This window comes from Perna viridis, chromosome 5 (assembly GCF_037379345.1).
Source record: "Perna viridis isolate PV_CMFRI_1.1 ecotype Kerala chromosome 5, ASM3737934v1, whole genome shotgun sequence".
Classification (NCBI taxonomy): domain Eukaryota; kingdom Metazoa; phylum Mollusca; class Bivalvia; order Mytilida; family Mytilidae; genus Perna; species Perna viridis.
This window is the reverse complement of record NC_142449.1, coordinates 46,366,889-46,389,448: the sequence shown is the minus strand read 5'-3', so window position 1 is coordinate 46,389,448 and position 22,560 is coordinate 46,366,889. Positions and strand designations below refer to the sequence as shown.

The 22,560-nt window shown below is 32.5% G+C and overlaps 1 protein-coding gene across 2 annotated transcripts; it reads left to right on the top strand.

Annotated features, from left to right (window-relative positions):
* Nucleotides 1-2,601: 2,601 nt before the first annotated feature.
* Nucleotides 2,602-21,832, top strand: LOC148617953 (type II phosphatidylinositol 4,5-bisphosphate 4-phosphatase-like). 2 transcript variants are annotated; one of them, XM_088585641.1, is made up of 8 exons: nt 2,602-2,742; nt 8,558-8,730; nt 9,269-9,375; nt 11,587-11,692; nt 12,895-12,944; nt 13,802-13,892; nt 16,702-16,756; nt 18,609-21,832. In XM_088585641.1, the coding sequence occupies exons 1-8, from the start codon at nt 2,706-2,708 to the stop codon at nt 18,689-18,691; spliced, it is 702 nt and encodes a 233-aa protein (XP_088441767.1). In that variant the 5' UTR covers nt 2,602-2,705; the 3' UTR covers nt 18,692-21,832. The 2 variants fall into 2 exon arrangements, with proteins under 2 accessions (XP_088441767.1, XP_088441765.1); XM_088585639.1 differs by lacking the exon at nt 2,602-2,742 and adding an exon at nt 6,835-6,981.
* The last annotated feature ends 728 nt before the right edge of the window (nt 21,833-22,560 follow it).

The following is a 22,560-nucleotide window of genomic DNA, read 5'->3' as shown; positions in this document are numbered from 1 at the left end:
CGAGCTAATTGGATCCCTTCCTGCTTATCGGACAAGTGTTAATCTTTATTTACTTTGATGACTTTAAGGATGATTCAATTGATGTCAAATCATGTGTAAATATATAGGCTATAATTTGTAAATTTTAACCCCACATATACTGCAACTAAATTCCTACCCTTTTCATATATTACTAATCATAAAAAGTAGACCGATGTGGGCCGCACATCTGTACCTACCCAATGTACTTAAGTTACCCCCCCCCCCCCACCCATCCCGGGTGTATAGTATGTATAACTCCGACTTCGTTTCTTTGAACGATAACATAAATAATTTCTTTGTGCCATCTAACGTTTAGTCCAGCAATGCTAGAGGTTGTCTGGCAAGCTATTTTCTGACTTTGTGCTGGGGTATGGAGGAAAGGAATTCCAACCTCTTACGTTGTAGGAGTAATCTAACGTTATACAGTTGATTTTTTTTTTATTACATCAGCATCTTAGAAAAACTGCTAAATTCATGTCATTCATATCTAAATATAAATTCTGAAAGTGCCCTTTAATTGGAAATTGGAATAAATGATCATCATTATTGGTTACTGTTATCAATACAAAAACAAATACAAATATGTTATTAGCTCAAACTCAGATATAAGAAATGGTTAAGGCCCATTATATTCAAAAATATATATATATATATATATATGACATTATCAATATAAATATATAATGTTGAGACTGTACCAATAATTTGGCAATTACACTGAAATATGAAATAATTGTAATAGTTTTCCTTAGATCAAGGCATTTAGATATGGAGGAAGACATTTTATGAACAGGAAGAGAGTTGCTATTTAAAAGTAGGTTTACTTTTATGGTTACATCTCTATTATAAAAATTTTTATAGTAGTTGCAAATTTTATTTTGAAATATATTTCTTTGTGTATTATATGCACTACAACTAAATAAAAAGTGTATTTCATCTTCAATGTTTTCACTATTACAAACTGGACATAATCTATTATTTCTAGGAACGTTCAAATGTCTTCCTTTTTCAATCATTAAATGATGTGCACAGATTAGATCTATCAGATAAACTATACTTCTAGCCATCTTCAGAAAGATAATGCATATTTTGCATAAAAGGGCAAAGTTGATAAATTGTAGAACTTATGAGACGAGGAAGCCATTTTCCCGTTTTATGATTATATGCCTGATTTTAATGTAATTTTACGAGAAAAGTATGAACAGAAATTGTAAGTCCATGAAAACTATTAATCGAACGATGTGTACTATTATGAATAATCAAGGGAACCAAGGTTCTAGCGGAAATCAGAAGAAAGTAATCTAGGGACAAAGACCAAACATGGAAAACAGACATACACAACAAAGAACCTTAAGTAACTAAAATAATTCATACAAAGTAACAAAAGTAAATAAGCAACTCGGACTCCACTAAAAACTGGGATCATGGACCAGGTGCACCGGTAGAGTAAGCGAACGTACGTCATTTTTGGGTTTACAGACAGCAGTGTTGTTTTGATTTTAAACTGAAAATCACAGCCCCCATCTCACCCCAACCCGTAAGTTAAAATGGACAGCGAGTTAAATAGAAATATATGACAAGACAAATAGATCACTTCTTACTGTAATGTCCTTTTTACGGTATTGTATAATAATCTTAAAATGATCATTTGTCCAAATGTTAATTTCTATATTTCTGTCAACTTGTCTAAGACATATGTAACCAATTTACTATTGTTCGGTAGTGAAGATCTTCGTGATGAGGAAAATATAAGAATTTTTCATCATGTTTGAATTCTTGGTCAAGGGCAAGAGATTTTGTTAATATTTCAATCAACTTTATAACATTAAATTATACATAGACATGACAAATACACTCTTCTCACACATTGCTATCTTTTTTTTTGTGATTGTACATTTTACATTTTTTGTCTGTAACTTTGTTTTGTGCATGTCTTACATTGCCTTGTCTTGTATATACAATGTATTGTCTTGTATGTGTGTTGAGGAGAACCACTAGTGGTCTTCGGACCGTTGGTAAATAAAGCATTAAATTAAATTAAGACCAATAGAGGGGCGTGCAGTTTTTGATAAACTAATTTTAGGGTCCCTCAATTAAATTTTGATGTATCTATCCGTCCGTCAACTATTTTATAATCACAAAATATCTATAAAAAAAATGGGCAAGAGGTGAACTGACGTTATGTTCATTAATTTCTGCCAAGTACAGATGTACAAAGTACAAAAATCACAGATTTTAGAATCAGATGGTGAAGACATGAACATTTATATCTTAATTACATTAATCACCATATGAAGATGTGAGTATCAAAATTAGGCAAATTGGATAAATATTTTTGTTATAACTTTTTGTGGGGAAAATGCACAGGTCTTGAGAACCAGATTTGCCACGTGCGCAAATGTTTGAAAACGGTTTAGGTAATATTGAGTAAGGTGCCTTCTCAAGTGACTCATATATCGCTCATTCTTTCTACAATTTCGTCTGCCGAAAGAAACTTAAAAGTTAGTGAAAAAACAATGACAACAATGCAGTCAACATTTCGAAATCACTGATTATCAGATGATGTTAGTCATTATCACCGAGAATAGATACAATGAGATATAGTTTGATAGATTAACTGTATTTGTGCTTGTGTTACATTGATATACTAATTTTGTCATGCATTTATGATTTAATCATTTAAGATGGATGTATCAGAGCTTCCTCCATCATATGAAACGGGTAAGATCTCCCGTCCCATACATAAAAAAAATTTATACGAACTTTCTTTACTATCACTCTCTATAATGGTCTCTATGTATCGTGCTACACGGCCTATCATAGCACTTTAGATTTTTAACTGAAATTGTACTTCAAGCTTCCAAAACACTAAAGCAAGACTATGGTTGGATTCTTTTTTGGTTTCAGGACAGTAAATTGAATGTTAATGTTCTATTGTACCTCAAAGCTCTCAACCACTGAAAAGGTTGGGATTGATTTGAAAGGTTTCGACCTCACTGACCGTATAATTAGGACTGAAAAGGGACAATAACTTGAGTATTCAGAATTTTGTCATATAAATTTGGCATACTGAAACTTTCCGTATTTAGAATTTTTATTCCGGATAATGTATTCAGAATTTTTATTCTGGATAATGTATTCAAGGTGGTTCAAATAAGGTAAGGGTTCAAAATTATATATTGATTCCATAAAATTTGATTTCTACTTTCTTCAATCTGTCTACTATAAAAATCCTAATTGGTATGATCCCTATACAATAGTGAAGAAATAAAAAAAATGGGAGTCTAGTATAATCTCCACTGAAAATGGATCAACAAGCTTAAGAAAAGATTGACATGTTTTCAAAGTGGAAGGGGGTCTATAAAATCGCTGATAAAAAAGAATCAACGTTCTTACAAAGGTCAATAAACTCAAAGGCAACAGCAGTTTTTAAAGATGCGGATGTTGTTGAAACACTAACCACCATCCAGGGAAAATATTAGTTGATCCTGCAGATAAGCACCCAATACAATTGTTTTTGTTATTGTGTCTGTAAAATATATTATATTGTACGATTTTAAAAACTATTCGTAAAAATAATCGAAGCAGTAATGGGAGTAGGAAAATCCATCCATCAATAACAATAATTGCACAATGACGTTGAGACCAATAAAAAGACGCACGCTAACTGTGCACCTTCAATTTGACCTGAATAGTTCGGTCACGCCACCGATCAGTGTGTTCATTTGACCTATTGTAATCTAGAAATGTTTTCAGTTGAAATTACAATATTAGAGATAGAATAACATGCACAGGGGATTCTAATTTTGTGTATAGATACAACGTATGAATTTGCACACGTAAAGTTCTGATAGACATTGGCTGTTCATCAGCTCATCAAATTTTGTAGTATTTGGTCGGTCATGAAATCAGATTTCAGATATAGTTTCCTTTCATTGCAAAGTGACATGCACATGGGTATATAGTGATATTCATCTCCAATATCTTCTGACTGGCATAGAACACATTTTCTATTTTCTCGGGGAGTGTAATGCCACCTACCAGATCATTCTATAGGCAACTTACGATTAATGGTTCTAAATCTGCAAAATGTTATATGTTATACAATTCTTATCATCCAAAATTCTAAAATAGTTTTGAAACTGAAGTCGCATGACTTCATGTGACAGAAAAAAGGGGCAGCAATTAAGATCTAATTTTAATTACATTGCCTTTCATTCTTACCTTTGAAACAGACATTGTTTATGTTTCTGCTTTCGAAATCATATTAATTTAACAGTTCCATGATTCAAATGTTTATTTTCTAGTTTAAATACTACATATTGTTTGCTACATGTACATTTGTATGTTTATTCATGTACATGTACACATTGCTTGCATTTTAAATTCCTTGGATCAAATCAAACACACGTGATATATATAGGATTTACATGTATTTAACAGTACAATGTGTATAAAATATAGAACAACTCGAAAACTCTTAGCATATGTAACAATTTTTATCAAAATTGTTCGCAAAAATACCTGTAATTTACAAACACTAGAACACTTTCTCAAACCTTCAGGACCCATCTGGCAGAGGTGGATCCACACACTTGGAAAATGAGGGGTGGCAGCTTGGGTTCCTCAGAAAAAAGGGGGTGCTAGGACATTATTTGCCATTTTTGTCAATTTTACACATGAAAATAATAATTTCCCCATTAAAAGGAGGGATGCCAACTCCCCACCCCACCCCGCACCCTCACTGTAATCATAAACATTAAAACTATACTTATGTTTTTTGCACATCACAAAAAAACGTACATTGCAGCTGTACATTTGATGTCATAATACTTCCATCTCATACGAAAAATAAAGCATCACATATTGATCGGCGGCGGAGCGATATACTAACGTAAATTTGCAAGGTGGAAAAGGGGGAGGGTAAAGCGAACAGATCGCAGAATTTTTAGGCAGTTCTAGAGATGGTATGGCAAGCTATTTTCTGATTTGACGGAATTCAAATCGCTTACATTGTAGGAGTTAAGAAAACAGAACTAAATGATAAGAATAACTGAAAAAAAGAATGAAATGAAAAATCTGAAATAACCTTTATTTCAATGGGAGTTTTGTAATTAAGGACTTTATTGTATGCTCCCTGTTGTAATTTTAATAGGCTGCGAGAAGTCAGGTACCAGTATCGTATTGCACATCCCTGAACATGGATGCTTCTAAAATATAGAGCATTTTCTTTTTGCCTCTCTACAAACTAATGTTTTGTCAAAAGCTATGAACAATACAAATAAAATAGAGCAAACATCACAGTGTAAGATGAAGAACTTTTTTAAAAGAAAATATAACACAATAACATAAAAATGTTCCACTGAAAAGGTTGGTTTGATGAGTGCAAAACGAAAGTGAAAGTAGGGAAAATGGCTATTTATAGTTTAAGACTACTTTTCCAAATCATCTTCCAAATATACAGAGGAAGATGTTTACAAAATGCTCTAACTTTTAATTGACAACATATTTGTCCAGTGTGGTGGACGTGTTTTTCAACAAACGGTCGGCATTCCAAGGGGAACAAATTGTGCTCCTTTACTTGCTGACCTATTCCTTCACTCTTATGAGGCTGACTTTATAGCTGATCTGATCAGAAAGAAAGAATATCGTTTGGCTAGATCCTTCAATCTCAGTTTCCGCTATATAGATGACGTATTATCTTTAAACAATCCTAATTTCGGGGATTTGATACATCGCTTCTACCCAAAAGAACTTGAGATAAAGGATACTACAGACACTGTGAAGTCAGCCTCATATCTTGACCTACACTTAGAAATCGATGGTAAAGGAAAACTATTGACCAAACTTTACGACAAACGTGATGACTTTTCATTCAGAATTGTCAACTTTCCTTTCATCTGTGGCAACATCCCTTCGGCTCCTGCGTATGGAGTATTCATATCACAACTCATACGTTATGCCAGAGCTTGCCGAAACTACGCAGACTTTTTGTATCGTGCTAAAACTCTAACAAATAGGCTTCTGGAACAGGGTTATCTTGCTACAAGATTGAAGTCATCATTACAGAAGTTTTATGGTCGTTATCATGAACTCGTGGATCGTTATGGTGTATCCATCAGCACCATGAAAACTGATTTATTCAACGGATCATAGTTTTCCTCTCCTCGTTTGTCTACCCCGGACTTAACTTTTTATGAGAAACTCGGCGGTTGTTTCTAAAAAAGCAGAGGACGCTTACCCTACCAGTGCACCTGGTCCATGCACCCAGTTTTTAAGTGGAGTCCGAGTTGCTCATTTACTTTTGTTATTTTGTATGTATGATTTTAGTTACTTTATGTTCTTTGTTGTGTATGTCTGTTTTCCATGTCTGGTCTTTGTCCCTGGATTACATTCTTTTGATTACCGCTATAACCTTAGTTCCCTGTCCGATCTTCTTGGACTCACCTTATTTTCTTTGCGGGAAATAATTTTTTTACATGTCCTTAGAAATGCTAAATAAGTGAAAGTTTTATTGAATCAATTTACATATTTTAAAAAAAAATCCTTTTTAAAAAATCCTTCGCCTGAATATAGCTGAAATATTGCTGCTCGGGCGTTAAACCCCAACAAACAAACAAACAAACAAATCTTTTCACTATAGAAGTCTATGGGAAAATTAATACGATACTGAGACCGTCACCGCTGTCGTCCATGTCGAATGATATGGTTGCACTGTGGTATATTTTACTGTTATTGAGCAATCGGTACATCCTCGGCCAATCCCGGTTATGCTCGGAATCCCGAGAATGGCCGGTAAGTTGCGATTGCGTTATTAAGCTGGTAATTATCACGTGGGATGAAATAAGTCACATGATCATGTAATCATTACAAAATACAAAATGGCCGAAGCTGGGGACGAAAATACGCCGCTTTTAAAAAATGAAATCCCCGCTGAACCTCCGCCTAACTATAATGATGGTAACGTCAATATATTTCTTTAAATATAGTAATTATTGTGATAGTTTGGTTTCGATATTTTCTGTTGACACACAGATGGAAGGCAAAAAAAAAAAAAAAAAAAAAAATGTGGAAAAACTCGGAAAAAAACTTCTCAATGAGAATTGTAATATGGTAAATCCGTTGGTATTCTTTGTTGGTATAGACAAACTTGATCTACAGACTGCAGAATGTTCACTATCTTCTATAATAATCTATAGAATATGGAAATGAAAGTTCTTGCATGATGGAACGAGAATGTTGCAGGAAGTAAGATAAGATGAATCATACATTTGTTTAGTCAGACATTGAATATAGTTTCTTTAGTTTGTGACCTGTTTAATGAACATGTTCAGTAGATAGATGCATATTGTAATAATAACTAACACGTCTAATCCCTCTTGGGATATGCTGGAGATGGTAAAAAAGAAATCTCCATCGCCGAATTCGAAAAGGGATTACTGCATGGTCAGAGAGTAGATCTCTCTGTTTTCGAGACAGAAGTAATTCTTGCCAATCTGCTCACCAAAATTTTATTCCTTGATGAAAATTGTTGTATGATAGCTCATTTTTAGATAAAAAATCATCAACTATGACATTTTTTTCTCATCTTAAATTTTGGGCATGAACTTGTTATACAGGAATGGACAGAAATCAGTTGGCAAGAATTATATTTGCTGTTGAGAACTACATCTTGACCAGTACACCATCATGTATATCAACAAAAACCATTATTACTGGCCTGTGTACTTAACATCATTCCAGAGGTCAAATACATATACATCAAGGTATCATGTATTGCTAAATCTGACATACTCTCTTTGAATATCACTTTTAGTTAGGAAGCAATATCATAGAATGCCAATGAATAAAGCAATTAAATAAAAAAAAATGTTACTTAGCTCAACTGAATATTGAATAAAAACATTTGATTTCAGGGGTTCAAAAGTAGTGTAAGTCCAGTGCCCATGACTCCCATTAAATTATCTAGGACCAATGAAATATTTATTTATTATGGTCCTGGACCTTCAGCTCTAATAGAAGCACTCGACTGTGACTTCAACTTTTCTCAAGTGACCATTGACTTAAAACTTGAGACAAGTACATTGTAAGTCTTTAAAAGTAAATTTATTAAAGCTGGTCTATTATATATGTTGGCAAAGGTTCAAATTAGTACTGGTCTGAGGTGTGGTACCTTTAATTTCTGAAGCAAGACCATTGAAATTTTATTTACCTAGGTCCCGAACCTACAAGACTTAACATTTACTTTTTGTGGACCTTTCATTCAGGATACAGAAAAATTTAGAACCTTTCTCAAAATTGTGTAAGATCCATTTAAGGAATCAAAGATAAGGTGGAACGTCTAAAAACATAAAAAGAAAGTTATGTGTATTCACCAACATTTTGGGAAAATGTAGGTAACATGAGGCAATGTTAAGCTTAAATGCCTGCTAAATATGTGTTCATAGCTTTAAGTAATGTATTGCCAAGAACTGGCAAAACACTTTATAGTTTTGTAGGGAAAAAAACATAAAACAAATCTCTTTTCTATTTCTAGCTCTTGCACAGAATGTGACTGTTCCACCCATTGGTCCCAATGAATTACCTCCCCCTTACACACCACAAGGGGGTCTTCCTATGATCAACTGTAAGGTATGCCAAGCATTGATAAACATAGAAGGGAAGACCAATCAGCATGTGATCAAGTGTACTGTCTGTAATGAGGCTACGGTAAATATTGATACATGTATGATGTATAATAATGAAGACTGATTAATGATTTAGTGGTTAAATAGACTTTGAAATAGACTTTTGATCTGTCTGACCATATTGACTTTTTTCCCTTATAATCTGCAACAAGAAAATATGAACATTTCTAATGTCCTGAATGACATTTTGTCTGACATTGCCTTCAGTTGGACACGTTTTACCGTGACTGTATAAAAAGCCTGTGAAATCACTGTTTTTTTGTCTCTGGAATAATGAGAATACAAAAAAAGACATCTTTATAATGAAAATAATATTATACTCCAACTCAGTGAATCACCTTGTTAGTCCTTTGTTGGAATTGTATAGCAAACATATTGACTCCCATTGAATGGATTGATTTTTTTTATATGTAGCATTGTATTGACGGGATATCAGTTTTAAGCAACTATTTGTTGTTGTTTGACATCAACATGTCGTACAAGTTCATGGCAAGTCATATGCAAAAAAAATGGATTCCTTAATGAAATTTATGTTCGCTGACTATCTTTACTTTTGACAGCCTATCAAAGCAGCTCCACCAGGTAAACAGTATGTCCGATGTCCATGTAATTGCCTGCTAATTTGTAGGAGTGGTGCCATAAAAATTGCCTGCCCTAGAGCCAATTGGTAAGGATTTGTTATTAAGTACAAGTCTGTGTAAGAATCGGGTAAAATCTGAAACCATTATCCCCCTGTTATTCTGAAACCATTATCCCCCTGTTATTCTGAAACCATTATCCCCCTATTAATCTCAGGATCTACGACTGGTGTTAGAATGGATTAAAAAAGACAATATTGATCAATTATTGCTATCTCCTGTAGTTGGAACAAATGTTCAGTACCAGTCCCTATAAAATTCAGGCACTGCCTATAGGAGAGGTGATTTGTGGTGTAGACAAATCCTCGGAACAAATGATGTTTTTTGGTGTACAAATGCCATATTTTTTTTATTGAACTATAGTCCTTTCTGTATTTTTGAGATACCATACATTCATCTTCACTAAAATCAAACCAAATCAAGACTAACAACTCTTGCAAAGTGCCATTTTCATACACAATCTATATCATTTTTTCATTTGGAAAGTGAAACAACCAACTGCCTATGTAGTCTGTTTCTGAATAAGAAATAAAAGCAAATTTGGTGTTAAAAAAGTGGTGGTATATTGGTATGGTGCTGTCATGGTTGTCAGTGATCTTTTTTATTTTTGGTGTGATTTTGAATTTTTTTTCATTTGATTCCATATGAAAATTCCAGCCTAATTACAAGAGCCTTAAGAAGTATGTTTACAAAATTAACCTTATCATTTATTGTTTTTGAGATAATGAGGTACAAATGCACACTGAAGCAGAACTTTATACAAATGCACTTTAATTGAGTTTCAAAATATTGTGCAATTTTGTATCCAAATGAGTTGTTGTGTCCATAATGGACTGTAAGACCCTATATTTAGTCTGTCAAAAACTAATATTGTCTCCACACTTGCCCTAAGTGAATGGAGTTGGCTATGGCCGTTTCATGCTGCATTCGGTAGCATAATATTATGTAGGATGTTCCTAAATATAGAATTTTTTTATCTGTTTTGGAAAAACAGGATATCATTTAATCTGTTTACTTATAATACAATCAATCTGATTGTTATCATTTTGTAAATACAGTGAAATTTTTATTAACTGAACCACTATTTAACCATGTTCTGAAGTTTCTTTGTGTCCATATGACTGATAGAATATTGTTTTGATAATGTTGACAAGTTTCACTGAAATTTATCATTTGTAGTCTACCAAGAAATTTCATTTTGTGATAACTGCACAGGTTGGACTTGCTTTTTATGGTGATAATGAAGAATACCCAAATGTCTCTAGAATGTGAATTCAATATTATGAAAAGTAAAGATGTACTTATGTTTTCTGTATACCTCCCAGGTGAATAGTTACTATTTGGAATTTTTAAAAATTTTTGTACAAGATATACAAAGTTTTCCAATGAAAGGGTTGGTTTTCAATCCACAAAACCCTTTAATTCCACCATAGCAGGTTTAAAACATTTAGCATGCCCTATAATGGTATAGTGATGTTGTTTATAGACATTAAGTTTTCAGATATTACATTTGTTTAATAGTAAACAGATCTCAATGGAATAGTGATTTATGTACAAAATTCCATACCACAAAAAAGGTTGGGATTGTTTTTTTGGAATGATTGTTACAGCCATTAAGAAATAAAGGATTAAAAAGAAGGGCCAAAAACAAGCATTTTCTTAAAACTTGTATAAAATGCTTATTTCTTGATGATATCTTACTTATTGTGATCTTAAAATTGATTTAGAGCATTGTGCTCCTATTTTGTCCAAATAAGAGTCCATTTTTACTTTTTTTTGATTTCATGGAAATAGTTTTTAAATATGTGGAATCAAATCAGGTTTTTATATTTTGCCAATTTCAAGTTCAAAGAGTAATCAAGAAATCAAGATTCTAGCAGAAATCTAAAGAATGTAATCCAGGGACAAAGACCAGACATGGAAAACGGACTCATACAACAAAGAACATAAAATAACTAAAATAATACATACAAAGTAACAAAAGTAAATGAGCAACTCAGTCTCCACTTAAAACTAGGAGCATGGACCAGTTGCAAGAGTCTAAAGTTGCTTTGAATTGGTAATTTTTGTGGGGTGATGATTATGGCATATTTTAGGGGTCTGTCTGAAAATGTCCAAGTACATTGGATAACTTACCCAGTGCTTAAGTGTTTCACCTCAAAATCACCAGGTTTCATACCCACAAAAATAAATTTCCATATGATGGCTGAATTAACAATTAGTTCTTCTTTGGTTTGTAGTAAGAGAATTATACATCTTGGAAATCCAAATTTGCTTCCAGTAGCAGTGATAAGAAACCCTGGATCAGCCAGATTTGTATGTGCATACTGTTCACAAGTATTTGTGGTGAGTCATTGGATATTTTTAGTTCTAACTCAGTTATAACAAATCAGAGAGAGATCTTGTAATAATGATAATTTAACATTGCAATGGTCTTTTTATAAGTAACTTAATAAGTTAGGCCAAAAAATAAATTATATATCTGTTTCCTGCTACCCTACCTATCATAGTTTTTTGTGCCTACCCTTAAAATTTATTGGCCATTTTGGCTCAAGCCCTATTGTTTTCCCATTAAGTAAATGGTTTTTGAAAAATAAAATAATTTATTATATACATGGCAGTGTTATATAGAATTTTACCAGTGATATAAATTTCAATAATTCACATTGTGAAATGTAGTTGGTAATTTCACTCTCGGACTTTGACCTGGATTAACTTCGCAACTTTTATATCAATCTGCCAATCACAAAATTTGAAATTCATTTTGAAAAAAATCGATAAAATATGAAGGAAATATATATAATCAATAGAATAACCAATTGGTTATCATGATATGATCACTTGTATGAAAAGAACACTTAAAGATTTAACTCGTGCGTGGAACAAATTCCCCTCACTCATTAATTGAGGCATTCTTTGACACTCATGATATTTTGGTTATTCACTCTTTCCATTTAATTATCTTATTATTCCCTACCTATTTACCCTTTTCTTTATATGAAATTTTCCCCTAATTCAAGAAAATAACATGAGCTTATATTGAATTCTTAAGATAGAAAGGAGAGTGAAAACAGGATAATAACAAAAAAAAAAAAAAAAAAAAAAAAAGCAGAGGAACACTATAACACTATACCAAAATTTAAAAAAAAAAGGAATGGGAAAAAAAGTTGAAGACACAAACATTAAGTTTGAAATTTAAATCACCTTGGGTCAGTTAGCGCTGGTTCAAATTCCTGAACCCTCAATTTCGAATTCAGGACTACTAAAATTTCATTTATTTGGACCTACCATATTACGTTATTGTTTGAACGTGATTTGCCTTTTTAAAATCAACGGTTAAGAGGAAAACACAATTTGTTCACTCCATTTTTTTTTTTGAAAATTATTTTTATACAAAAACAGTGATCGTCTCTTTGTTGATCTGAAGTTTAGGCAAAAATTTAAAAGCATCTTTAGTAGACGATTTACATTAGCATTATTGTAATATTACTTTTTTTTCCATTTCTTGAAAGTGTCTTTTTCAATGTTTTCTATATTTCTATTTTCAGTTCAACCAGGGAAGTGCATTGCTCGCAAGATGTCCATACTGTCGACGAGTGTAGGTGTTCAGTCATCACAAACTTTGTTTTTGCTTCTGCTTTTCCTATATTCTGCAAAAAAAAGTTTCGGGGTTATATTGGAATTCCCCCTCTGTCTTTATGTTTATCTGTTGGTCTGTAAACATATCTTGTGTAACTCAAAAACTGCATAACAGGTTTTGTTGAAACTATATTGAAAGGTTAGGCATCATGTATAAACGAAGGAAGATAAACTTGTCTGATACATACAAAGGGAGATAAACTTGTCTGATACATGCAAAGGGAGATAAACTTGTTTGATACATACAAAGGGAGATAGGGTTTTACATAAACCATCCAATCCTCAACTTTTTCTAAAGCACATTACAGATTTTTACTGAAATAAATATGAAGGGCTGGCATCATATGTAGATGTGCATGATTTTGTTTCCGTCATTGGACGGACTTTTAAGTCATAGACAACACTTCTGTTCTGTCAAGCTGCCTGTTTTATCAGTGTACACAGAATTTTTTGTACATTTACAAACAACCTTGAATTCCTAACTTGATAACACACAACTTTTTTTTATACATGAGCTACAGGAACTGGTATCAAACATCTTTTAGGTCCCTGGTAGCAATAAAAAATACGATTTTTTGGGACCCCTGGAACTGGTATCTCTTTATTTTTCAGTCATTGTTATCTTAAAGCATTTTAATAAAACGTTATGCAAAGTTTAGACATTGTAATACAAGTTTTTTTAAGATTGATGAAAGTGATATGCATGTAATTTTAAAAAGAAAAATAGGCAGAAGAATTCAACTGGAATTTAAGAATGAAGGTAGAGGAATATGATGTGTTTTAAGAAATGTTGGAAATATCAATTTTAATTTGTAGGTCAACTGCTGGTTCAGCTACAGCCAGAGTTAGAGCTTGGGTTTATCTGGTAATGGGTATCCTATTCCTTGGTGGAGGAATTGGAGTAACGGTAAGTCATAGTAAAATCTTGGATTTATCTGGTAATGGGTATCCTGTTCCTTTACAGGGGAATCAGTTACGGGAAGTCAGTATAAAATCTTGGATTTATCTGGTATTGGGTATCCTATTCCTTTACAGTAGAATCAGAGTTACGGTAAGTCAGTGTTCAAGCTCAGATTTTTATGGTATTAATGGGTATTATGTTCCTGGTGGAGGAGTTGGAGTCATTTTAAATGATAAAAAATTGTTCAGATAACAGGAAATTTATTAATATACCTTTGTTTAGGTTGATATTTTACTGGACAAAGTTCATGATGAAGACTTTAAAAAATGTCTGTTACATTTTTATCATTGTAAGATGTGACACATGCATGTACCAAAAAGAAAAAATGGCAGATAATATCAAAGCTCTAAACAACATTATATAATCACAGAAGAAAAATAACTGCAAATAAAAATATATACAATAAAGAGTAGATAGCCCCATGACAATACTGCTATTGTACTACTTCTTATTCCACACATTAGAAAACATGCATTACATCATGTACGACGTCATACAAATACATGTATTACATCATGTACGACGTCATACAAATACAGATGTCTGTTGTTTTTACTTTCAATGATTTTTCTATGAATTTTGACAGCAAATTAAACTCTTTGGGTTTGAATCTCTTTGTAGAACCTATATTAAATCACAAAGGTAGGGATTTTACAGACCATTATAGAGTTAAAAATATTAAAAATACTGATTTTCATCATTCAGCATAAACAGGTCTGATATATAAATGTCTGACAGATAAGTCTTCAAAACAAGTAAAATTAAGTGATGTTTATAGCAGGATGTTGTTTTACATGATGCCTTCAGGACCAAAAGACATGAAGTTACAAAATAGGCTTCAAAACCTTGACAGGAAAGCTGTACATGAATACATAATACTCTACTATGGTGAAATACCCCTAGAGAACTTAATTTCATTCTAATTTACATGCTCAACTGAATTAATATATTTTCATAATGTTTTTTTATAGTTTATGTGTTCACTTAAATGTTGTTGTTTCAGCAGTTCATCCCATTTTAGCTCACCTGGCCAAAGGCCATATGAGCTATTGCCATCACTTGGTGTCCGTCGTGGTCGTCGTCGTTAACAATTATACAAAACTCTTCTCCTCTGAAACTACTTGACTAATTAGATCCAAACTTGGTATGAATGTTCCTTGGGGTATCCTTCATAGAACTGTCTTGGGGATTTTTGATTCGTTGAAAAACGTGGCTGCCATTACTAAAAATAGAACATAGGGGTCAGGCAGTAGTTTTTCACATATATCTCCTAAACCGTTAGGTTTAACTGAAATCTGACGGGGTAAAAGTGTTCAGCATGATGAGATCTATCTCTGATCAAATTTTGGTTTTAATCCATTAAGGTCTCACTAACCACTTCTAATGTTTCCATTACTTTACATGTTAAAAAAGTAATTTTCAAAGTCTCACTGTGAATTCCCAGGACAAATGACATCTTAAAGCTGCATACCATTGCAAAGCTTGGAAAATAAGGCTTCCAAAATCATTATGCTAATGGTACGATGATAGTAGAAATTCTTCACAAAATTTACTTGAATAAATAATACTGAAAATCCACATTTTTACCTGTTCTGCTAACTGACAGCATGGAGGCAAATTACTCACATATGTAAACAATATTCATACACTTTTGTAGTTAATTACATATATGATTTTAAAGTACACATTCTCAGCTGTATTTTGACTACTTTTAATCATAATACACACAAATAATGCACTTACAATGCATATGTCTAGGTTCAGTGTGCTTTTGGTACTACATAGGGGGGTGGCCATTTGACCCGGAAGTGGTTAGTGAGACCTAAGCCATGTTGGAGTTATTGCCCTTTTTCAACAATTTTTGCTATTCTTAATGTTATTTCTTTCAAAAATCTTCTCTGACACTACTTGACCAATTGAAACCAAACTTGATATGAATTATCCTTGGGGTATACTGCATAGAACTGATGTGGGTATTTTTTCTCGTCGAAAAAAATGGCCGCCATTACTAAAAATAGAACATAGGGGTCAGACAGTAGTTTTTCACATATATCTCCTAAACCGTTAGGTATAGCTGAAATCTGACATGGTAAAAGTGTTCAGCATGATGAGATCTATCTCTGGTCAAATTTTGGTTTTAATCCGTTAAGCCATGTTAGAGTTATTGCCCTTTTTCAACGATTTTTGCCATTTTTAATGTTATTTCTTTCAAAAATCTTCTCTGACACTACTTGAACAATTGAAACCAAACTTGGTATGAATGTTCCTTGGGGTATCCTGCATAGAACTGATTCCTCAAAAAAAATGGCCGCCATTACTAAAAATAGAACATATGGGTCAGATGGTAGTTTTTCACTTGTATCTCCAAAAGCGTTAGGTTTATCCAAATTCTTTCAATAGCTGAAATGATCCATATTATTAGGACTACAAAAGTCTTCAGACTCCTCGTAAGAGTTATTGCCCTTGAAAGGGGAAAAGTGACTTTTTTTTCAGTAGTTTGTTTTCAGTCAATATCTTGAAAACTATGATAGATGAAAAGAATCTTTCAATTGTTGAAAAGATCTTGTGATAAGTCCTACCAAAGACTTCTTCAGTCAAAATTGTTGGACAACTTCTTGTTTAATTTATTGCCTTTGAAAGGCAAAATTCAAAAAGGTGAGTGTTTCATACCTTTTGGATGTTTGTTTTTATTGCATAAATGTTAAAATATTTCCTAAGTTTGTATTTATTAGTAAGTGTGATTATTTCATTTTAGGTTGGTACTTATGAAGTGGCATCAGAGTCTGGTGGTATATACACAGTTTGGATTGGTTAGTTTGAGAAATGTTATGTGTTATACAGTACTGCTCTTTACCTATCCTCACATTGTATGACAATTCAATATGTCTATGAGGAATAATTTTCAGTAGATTGAAAGAAAGCTCCTTTACACATTGGTCTTTCCATTAAGTTACATACAGTGAAACCTATCTAACCAAACACCAAAGAAACCTAAAACCTATCCAAACCATACACCAAAGAAACCGAAAATCTATCCAAACCAAACACCAAAGAAACCAAAAACCTATCTAAACCAAACACCAAAGAAACTGAAAACGAAAACCTATCTAAACCAAACACCAAAGAAACTGAAAATCTATCCAAACCAAACACCAAATAAACCGAAAACCTATCCAAACCAAACACCAAAGAAACTGAAAATCTATCCAAACCAAAAACCAAAGAAACCGAAAACCTATCCAAACCAAAAACCAAAGAAACCGAAAACCTATCCAAACCAAACACCAAAGAAACTGAAAATCTATCCAAACCAAAAACCAAAGAAACCGAAAACCTATCCAAACCAAACACCAAATAAACTGAAAATCTATCCAAACCAAACACCAAATAAACCAAAAACCTATCCAATCCAAACACCAAAGAAACTGAAAACGAAAACCTATCTAAACCAAACACCAAAGAAACTGAAAATCTATCCAAACCAAATACCAAAGAAACCGAAAACCTATCCAAACCAAACACCAAATAAACTGAAAACCTATCTAAACCAAACACTAAATAAACTGAAAACCTGTCTAAACCGAAAACCTATCCAAACCAAACACCAAATAAACTGAAAATCTATCCAAACCAAACACCAAAGAAACTGAAAACCTATCTAAACCAAACACCAAATAAACCAAAAACCTATCTAAACCACACACCAAATAAACTGAAAATCTATCCAAACCAAACGCCAAATAAACCAAAAACCTATCTAAACCACACACCAAATAAACTGAAAATCTATCCAAACCAAACACCAAAGAAACTGAAAACCTATCCAAACCAAACACCAAATAAACTGAAAACCTGTCCAAACCAAACACAAAATAAACCGAAAACCTATCCAAACCAAACACCAAATAAACCAAAAACCTATCTAAACCAAACACCAAAGAAACTGAAAACCTATCTAAACCAAACACCAAATAAACCAAAAACCTATCTAAACCACACACCAAATAAACTGAAAATCTATCCAAACCAAATACCAAATAAACCAAAAACCTATCTAAACCAAACACCAAATAAACTGAAAACCTGTCCAAACTAAACACTTTTTTTAAACTCTTCATATCAGTTTAAATATTTTGAACATGGGCTACCTGTCTTAACCAGACAAAATTTACAGGGGTTTGGTATAGACAGGTTCCACTATATTAGTCTTCCAATGCCAATTTAGACTTGTAATATGTAAGGGACACACTGTTAACAGGTGCACAGTTATAAATGATACTTATAGGCAGTATGCCTTAAATTAAACTATAGCTCCTTAATAACTCTGTTGCTGTAATTTTTATGATTTTCCTCAGCAACTATAAATCACATCCACTAGATATTTGGTACACAACTTCAGTATGTGGACTCATATTGTGGGGTGTAATTTCAGGTCTGTCACACTTCCACATGCTCTTTACTGACTTTATGGCAACCTGGCCATTTCTGTCTTTAAATAGTTTTATCATAGTACTGAGATAAAATGTAGATCATCGTTTAATTTTGCAGTTCATGAGACAATAGGAAATAAAAATGACTACATGTAGAGTTTGTTTTCAATAATGACTATTTTCATTTAAGATAATAAATCTGTAGTGATTGTTCATTTCATTCTTTTTATAGGTGCATTTGTTGTTGGAATTCTGTTCCTGATAAGAGCTGGATACCTGTTTTCCATCAGAGTTAGTGAACTTGCCCAACAGTAAGGGGGATAATCCTCTTTCAATTTTCTTTTAACTTGGGCAAACTAAGCGGACCAATTTGACAGCACTGTTGTTACTGCTTTTGTGTTTTATTTTTTTTTTGTTTTTTGGTAATATAAACTTAAAACACTTAGTGTACTTACTTTGTTATGTGAAATCGTAAAGAAAAAGGCACCAATAATATATTAACTAGGGATGTGTAGGATTTTCATGAGTGAAAGAATGTTTTTTTTTTATAATCAAAATGAATTTTAAAAATTTTAACACACCCAATTAAGCAGAGCTTTTTGTTTTTAAATACCCACAGATTTTTTTGGGGCATTGATCAGACTTCAAAAGCAAATCAAAATAAAATATTTTATGAAAAAAACTTCCATATAAAATATATGTTGTTGATAGAAAAACTCAATGATAAAATGGTGAGTGCCTAATAAAAAAGTCTTCAGTTTTTATCTACATTTTATATAATGGTTATTTATTCATCATTTTGACAAATTATGTAAAGTCATTTTGTATCAAAGTACACTTAATTGTATTAATTTTCACAATGTACTAATTTTTGCTGTGTTTGTTTTAGTAAAATAACTCATTTTAAAGGATCCAAAAAAAAATAATATGATTATAATTATGTAAAGAAGAACATAGAATTGGCAAAAAGCAATGCAGGTTACCACATTATACACATGCATATGTTCAAAATTTGAAGGGGATGCTTTGGTTTGACTTGTATCAAAACAACTCAAAGCTTGACATACCTCAGGGGTCATATGTTTTTTTCAATATGTTGATCCTAAAACAGTAGGATGTGTTCTAAAGTTAGCATTGGGCTAGGGTTAGAGTTGGAAGTAGTAATATGGAGTTTTTTACCCCTATTTAACGAAAGGACACATTTAGTCAGATGGAAGAGTTTTATAGTATAATCATATGTACTACAAGTAGTTTATCATACAGCTTTAATCCCACCTGTTGTGTATTAATACATTTTTTTCATTGTGCAGATTACTTAAAGCATTTTAAATGTTGTGACCCATGATACCTTTTCTATAATTTTTTCACAATCTTAAAATGTTATTCTTAGCGTTAACAATTATGACTGTTGTGCTTGAATTAGTGCAACATTTGCTTTATTTCACTTTGTAATGTTGATGTTTAATTCTTCAAGATCATCCCAAGAGTGGGGTATTTGTTGTCTATTTATTTTTATCTTTTTGTAATAGTTAAAGAATTGGTGAGAAACAGTTATTTTGACTTACCGTAAGGATGTTTCACTTCTGTGCATCTGCACTTCTTAAATAAAATTTATTGAGAAATTAAAGAAAATAATGCCCATTTCTGGTATACTAAAAATAAAAATCCCATTTTATCACTGGTAATATGCAATAGGTTATTTCAATATGAGTTTGATTAATCTTTTAGCATATTACATAGATACACAGATTCTGTTTTTGTGAACACCCAAGCCACTTAATTTCCAGGATATACACATTTTTAATGATGGAATATTTTACCTCATGCACCACTCATGACCTTATTTTAATTAGTCTAATTGAATGGATTGGTGCAATAAATTTATATTATCTTTTTTTTTTATTGTCATACAATTTTCTGAATTAATTGATAAATGTTTTCTTTTTTCATAAATAGAATTAATTGAACTAATCATACATCATATTTATATTTGTTCCAACTGTTTTAATAGATCATTATGAGATTATCATTCCCAAACATTCATTGAGAAAATAAATAAAGTCACTAGATTTAAGGAGGTAGACCTAGGGTAAGGGATACAACTCTTACAAATCGTTGGAATGTTTGTATTCAACATTTTACATCAATCTCGTGAAAGCATCAAAGTAATTTTGTTTCAAATGAAAGTTTGATAGGCTTTTGTGAAATTGAATATGATACAAATATATCACTGATTTCGAGAGTTACGTCCCTTACCTTAGGTCTACCGCTGTGACAGTATATGCGTACCAGTAAGTCATTCCAAGTTAATTTCTTGGTTTTCATGGAACCAATATAGGGGAGACAATAACCCCCCCCCTCCAACCCAAAAAAAGTGGTGAGGGTGCCTTTTGTATTGTTTATAGCCAGACAAATATTGAGATTTTATTTTTCTCCATGTGACCGTAAAGAGAAGCTCATTAGGCAAACTCATAAGACACAAGAAAGATGGAACTGAGAACCAAAAAAATATTTTTTGCAAGCCTTACTTTTAGTAGAATAAAAATTCTTGATGATATTGTTGGCTTTTCATGCAATTCCTGTATTCTATTATACAAATATTGCCAGTGTTAAATTTGTAGAAAATGAAGGTATCATAATATTTTTTTTCCTTTTAGATGATGTAGTGATTTGTGAATTAGACCACTGCAACTCTGCATACAATGTAGTCTTGAGTCACTCAAATCCAAAATATGATGTGTCAGTTTTGCTATTCAATATTCTGTTAAAATTCTAGAGAAATGGTTTGAAAATTTTCAGAATTTAAAAATCTGTGTTCTTTGATGTAACTCACATTCTTTAAATGGTAGGATTTTAAAAAAAATCTTTGGAAAAAAAGAGGGCTACAATTCTACAGCATAAGTAGTTACATTTAATAGGGCAATTTCTAGTACACCCTTTGTATGAATGAAAGCAATGAACATGCACACAGTTTTTACCAGTTCCTAGAAACTCGTTATGCAATTTCTTATACCCTCACCCAATGAGTGTAGTAGATTGGAATGCCCTAGTCATCTGTTTGAGTTTCATTGTAATTATCTTGGCTCCCAATGGATAAATTGATTTAAAATTTGGTGTGTAGCTTTGTAAAGATAGGTCATACATTGTAAGCAATTTCGGATGCTGTCTGATATCAACTTTCTTTAAGAGTTGGGGTATACCTGGCATGAAAAATGGTGCAACTTCATACCATATTCTCTTCATAGCTGTTTTACTATTCCAGTGTTATCCCTTGTCTGTGATTTAAATTTCAAATATATTCCTGTTATTTGTGCAATTAAGCACCTAGAAATTAATTTGTTAATTAGAACAAGATTTGTGCATTGTTTTGTTCCACTGTTGAGAGTTACTGTTATAATTTTGTAATATGTGATACTAAGTTCTAAATCTGATAATAAAATTTACTATCATACTCTATGCAGTGTTATTTTTCTCCTTTTTAGCTCACTTCGCTGAAGGCTATGTGAGCTATTGCCATTAATGGGCGTCTGTCGTCGTTGTCGTCCGTTAACAATTTTTCAAAAATCTTCTCCTCAGGAAATACCTAGTGGTATTATATGACACTTTGCACAAATGTTTCTAAGGGTATCTTGCACAAAAGTTGTGTTCAGATTTTTGATCAGTCAAAAACATGGCCGCCGTTACTAAAAACAGAACATTGGGGTCATACTATAGCTTTTCGCATATATCTCCAATGGACTTTTTCATCACATCGGCCAACAGCCAAAAACTTCAGAGAGATACATTTTGTATATTGGTTTGAATGGGGCTGTTGACTTCTGTATTAAAAATTCAATCGATGATTTAATAATAACATAAGGTAAAACTGATTCGTAGTTTCTGTTACCTCTGAAAGATCGGCGGGAAAATGGACTGGTCAATCTTTTTCCTATTTAAATCCAGTAATAAATGTATGAAAATTCTCTGAGTCACTTCAGTTAATTCGTATACACAATAATGCAGCACGTGTAGCGTTAATTTTGTTAATTACAATCAACTAATCAGTTACAGGTAAAATCGCAGTCACAGGTGTCTGCACAACGGCTAATTAATATTGACGTACACCTGTCAAATGATTTGTAATAAACAATTAAGAGACAGGTAGCCAGGATGTTTATAAAGTAATAAAACCACGCTGACTGAAT

What these genes read in the sequence shown, in the direction of transcription:
- LOC148617953 (XM_088585639.1), top strand. Translation starts at nt 6,903, where the DNA reads ATGGCCGAAGCTGGGGACGAAAATACGCCGCTTTTAAAAAATGAAATC. An exon ending in TCCGCCTAACTATAATGATG is followed by an intron (nt 6,982 to 8,557) that starts GTAACGTCAATA and finishes TTCTATTTCTAG; the next exon opens with CTCTTGCACAGAATGTGACT. An exon ending in GTGGAGGAATTGGAGTAACG is followed by an intron (nt 13,893 to 16,701) that starts GTAAGTCATAGT and finishes ATTTCATTTTAG; the next exon opens with GTTGGTACTTATGAAGTGGC.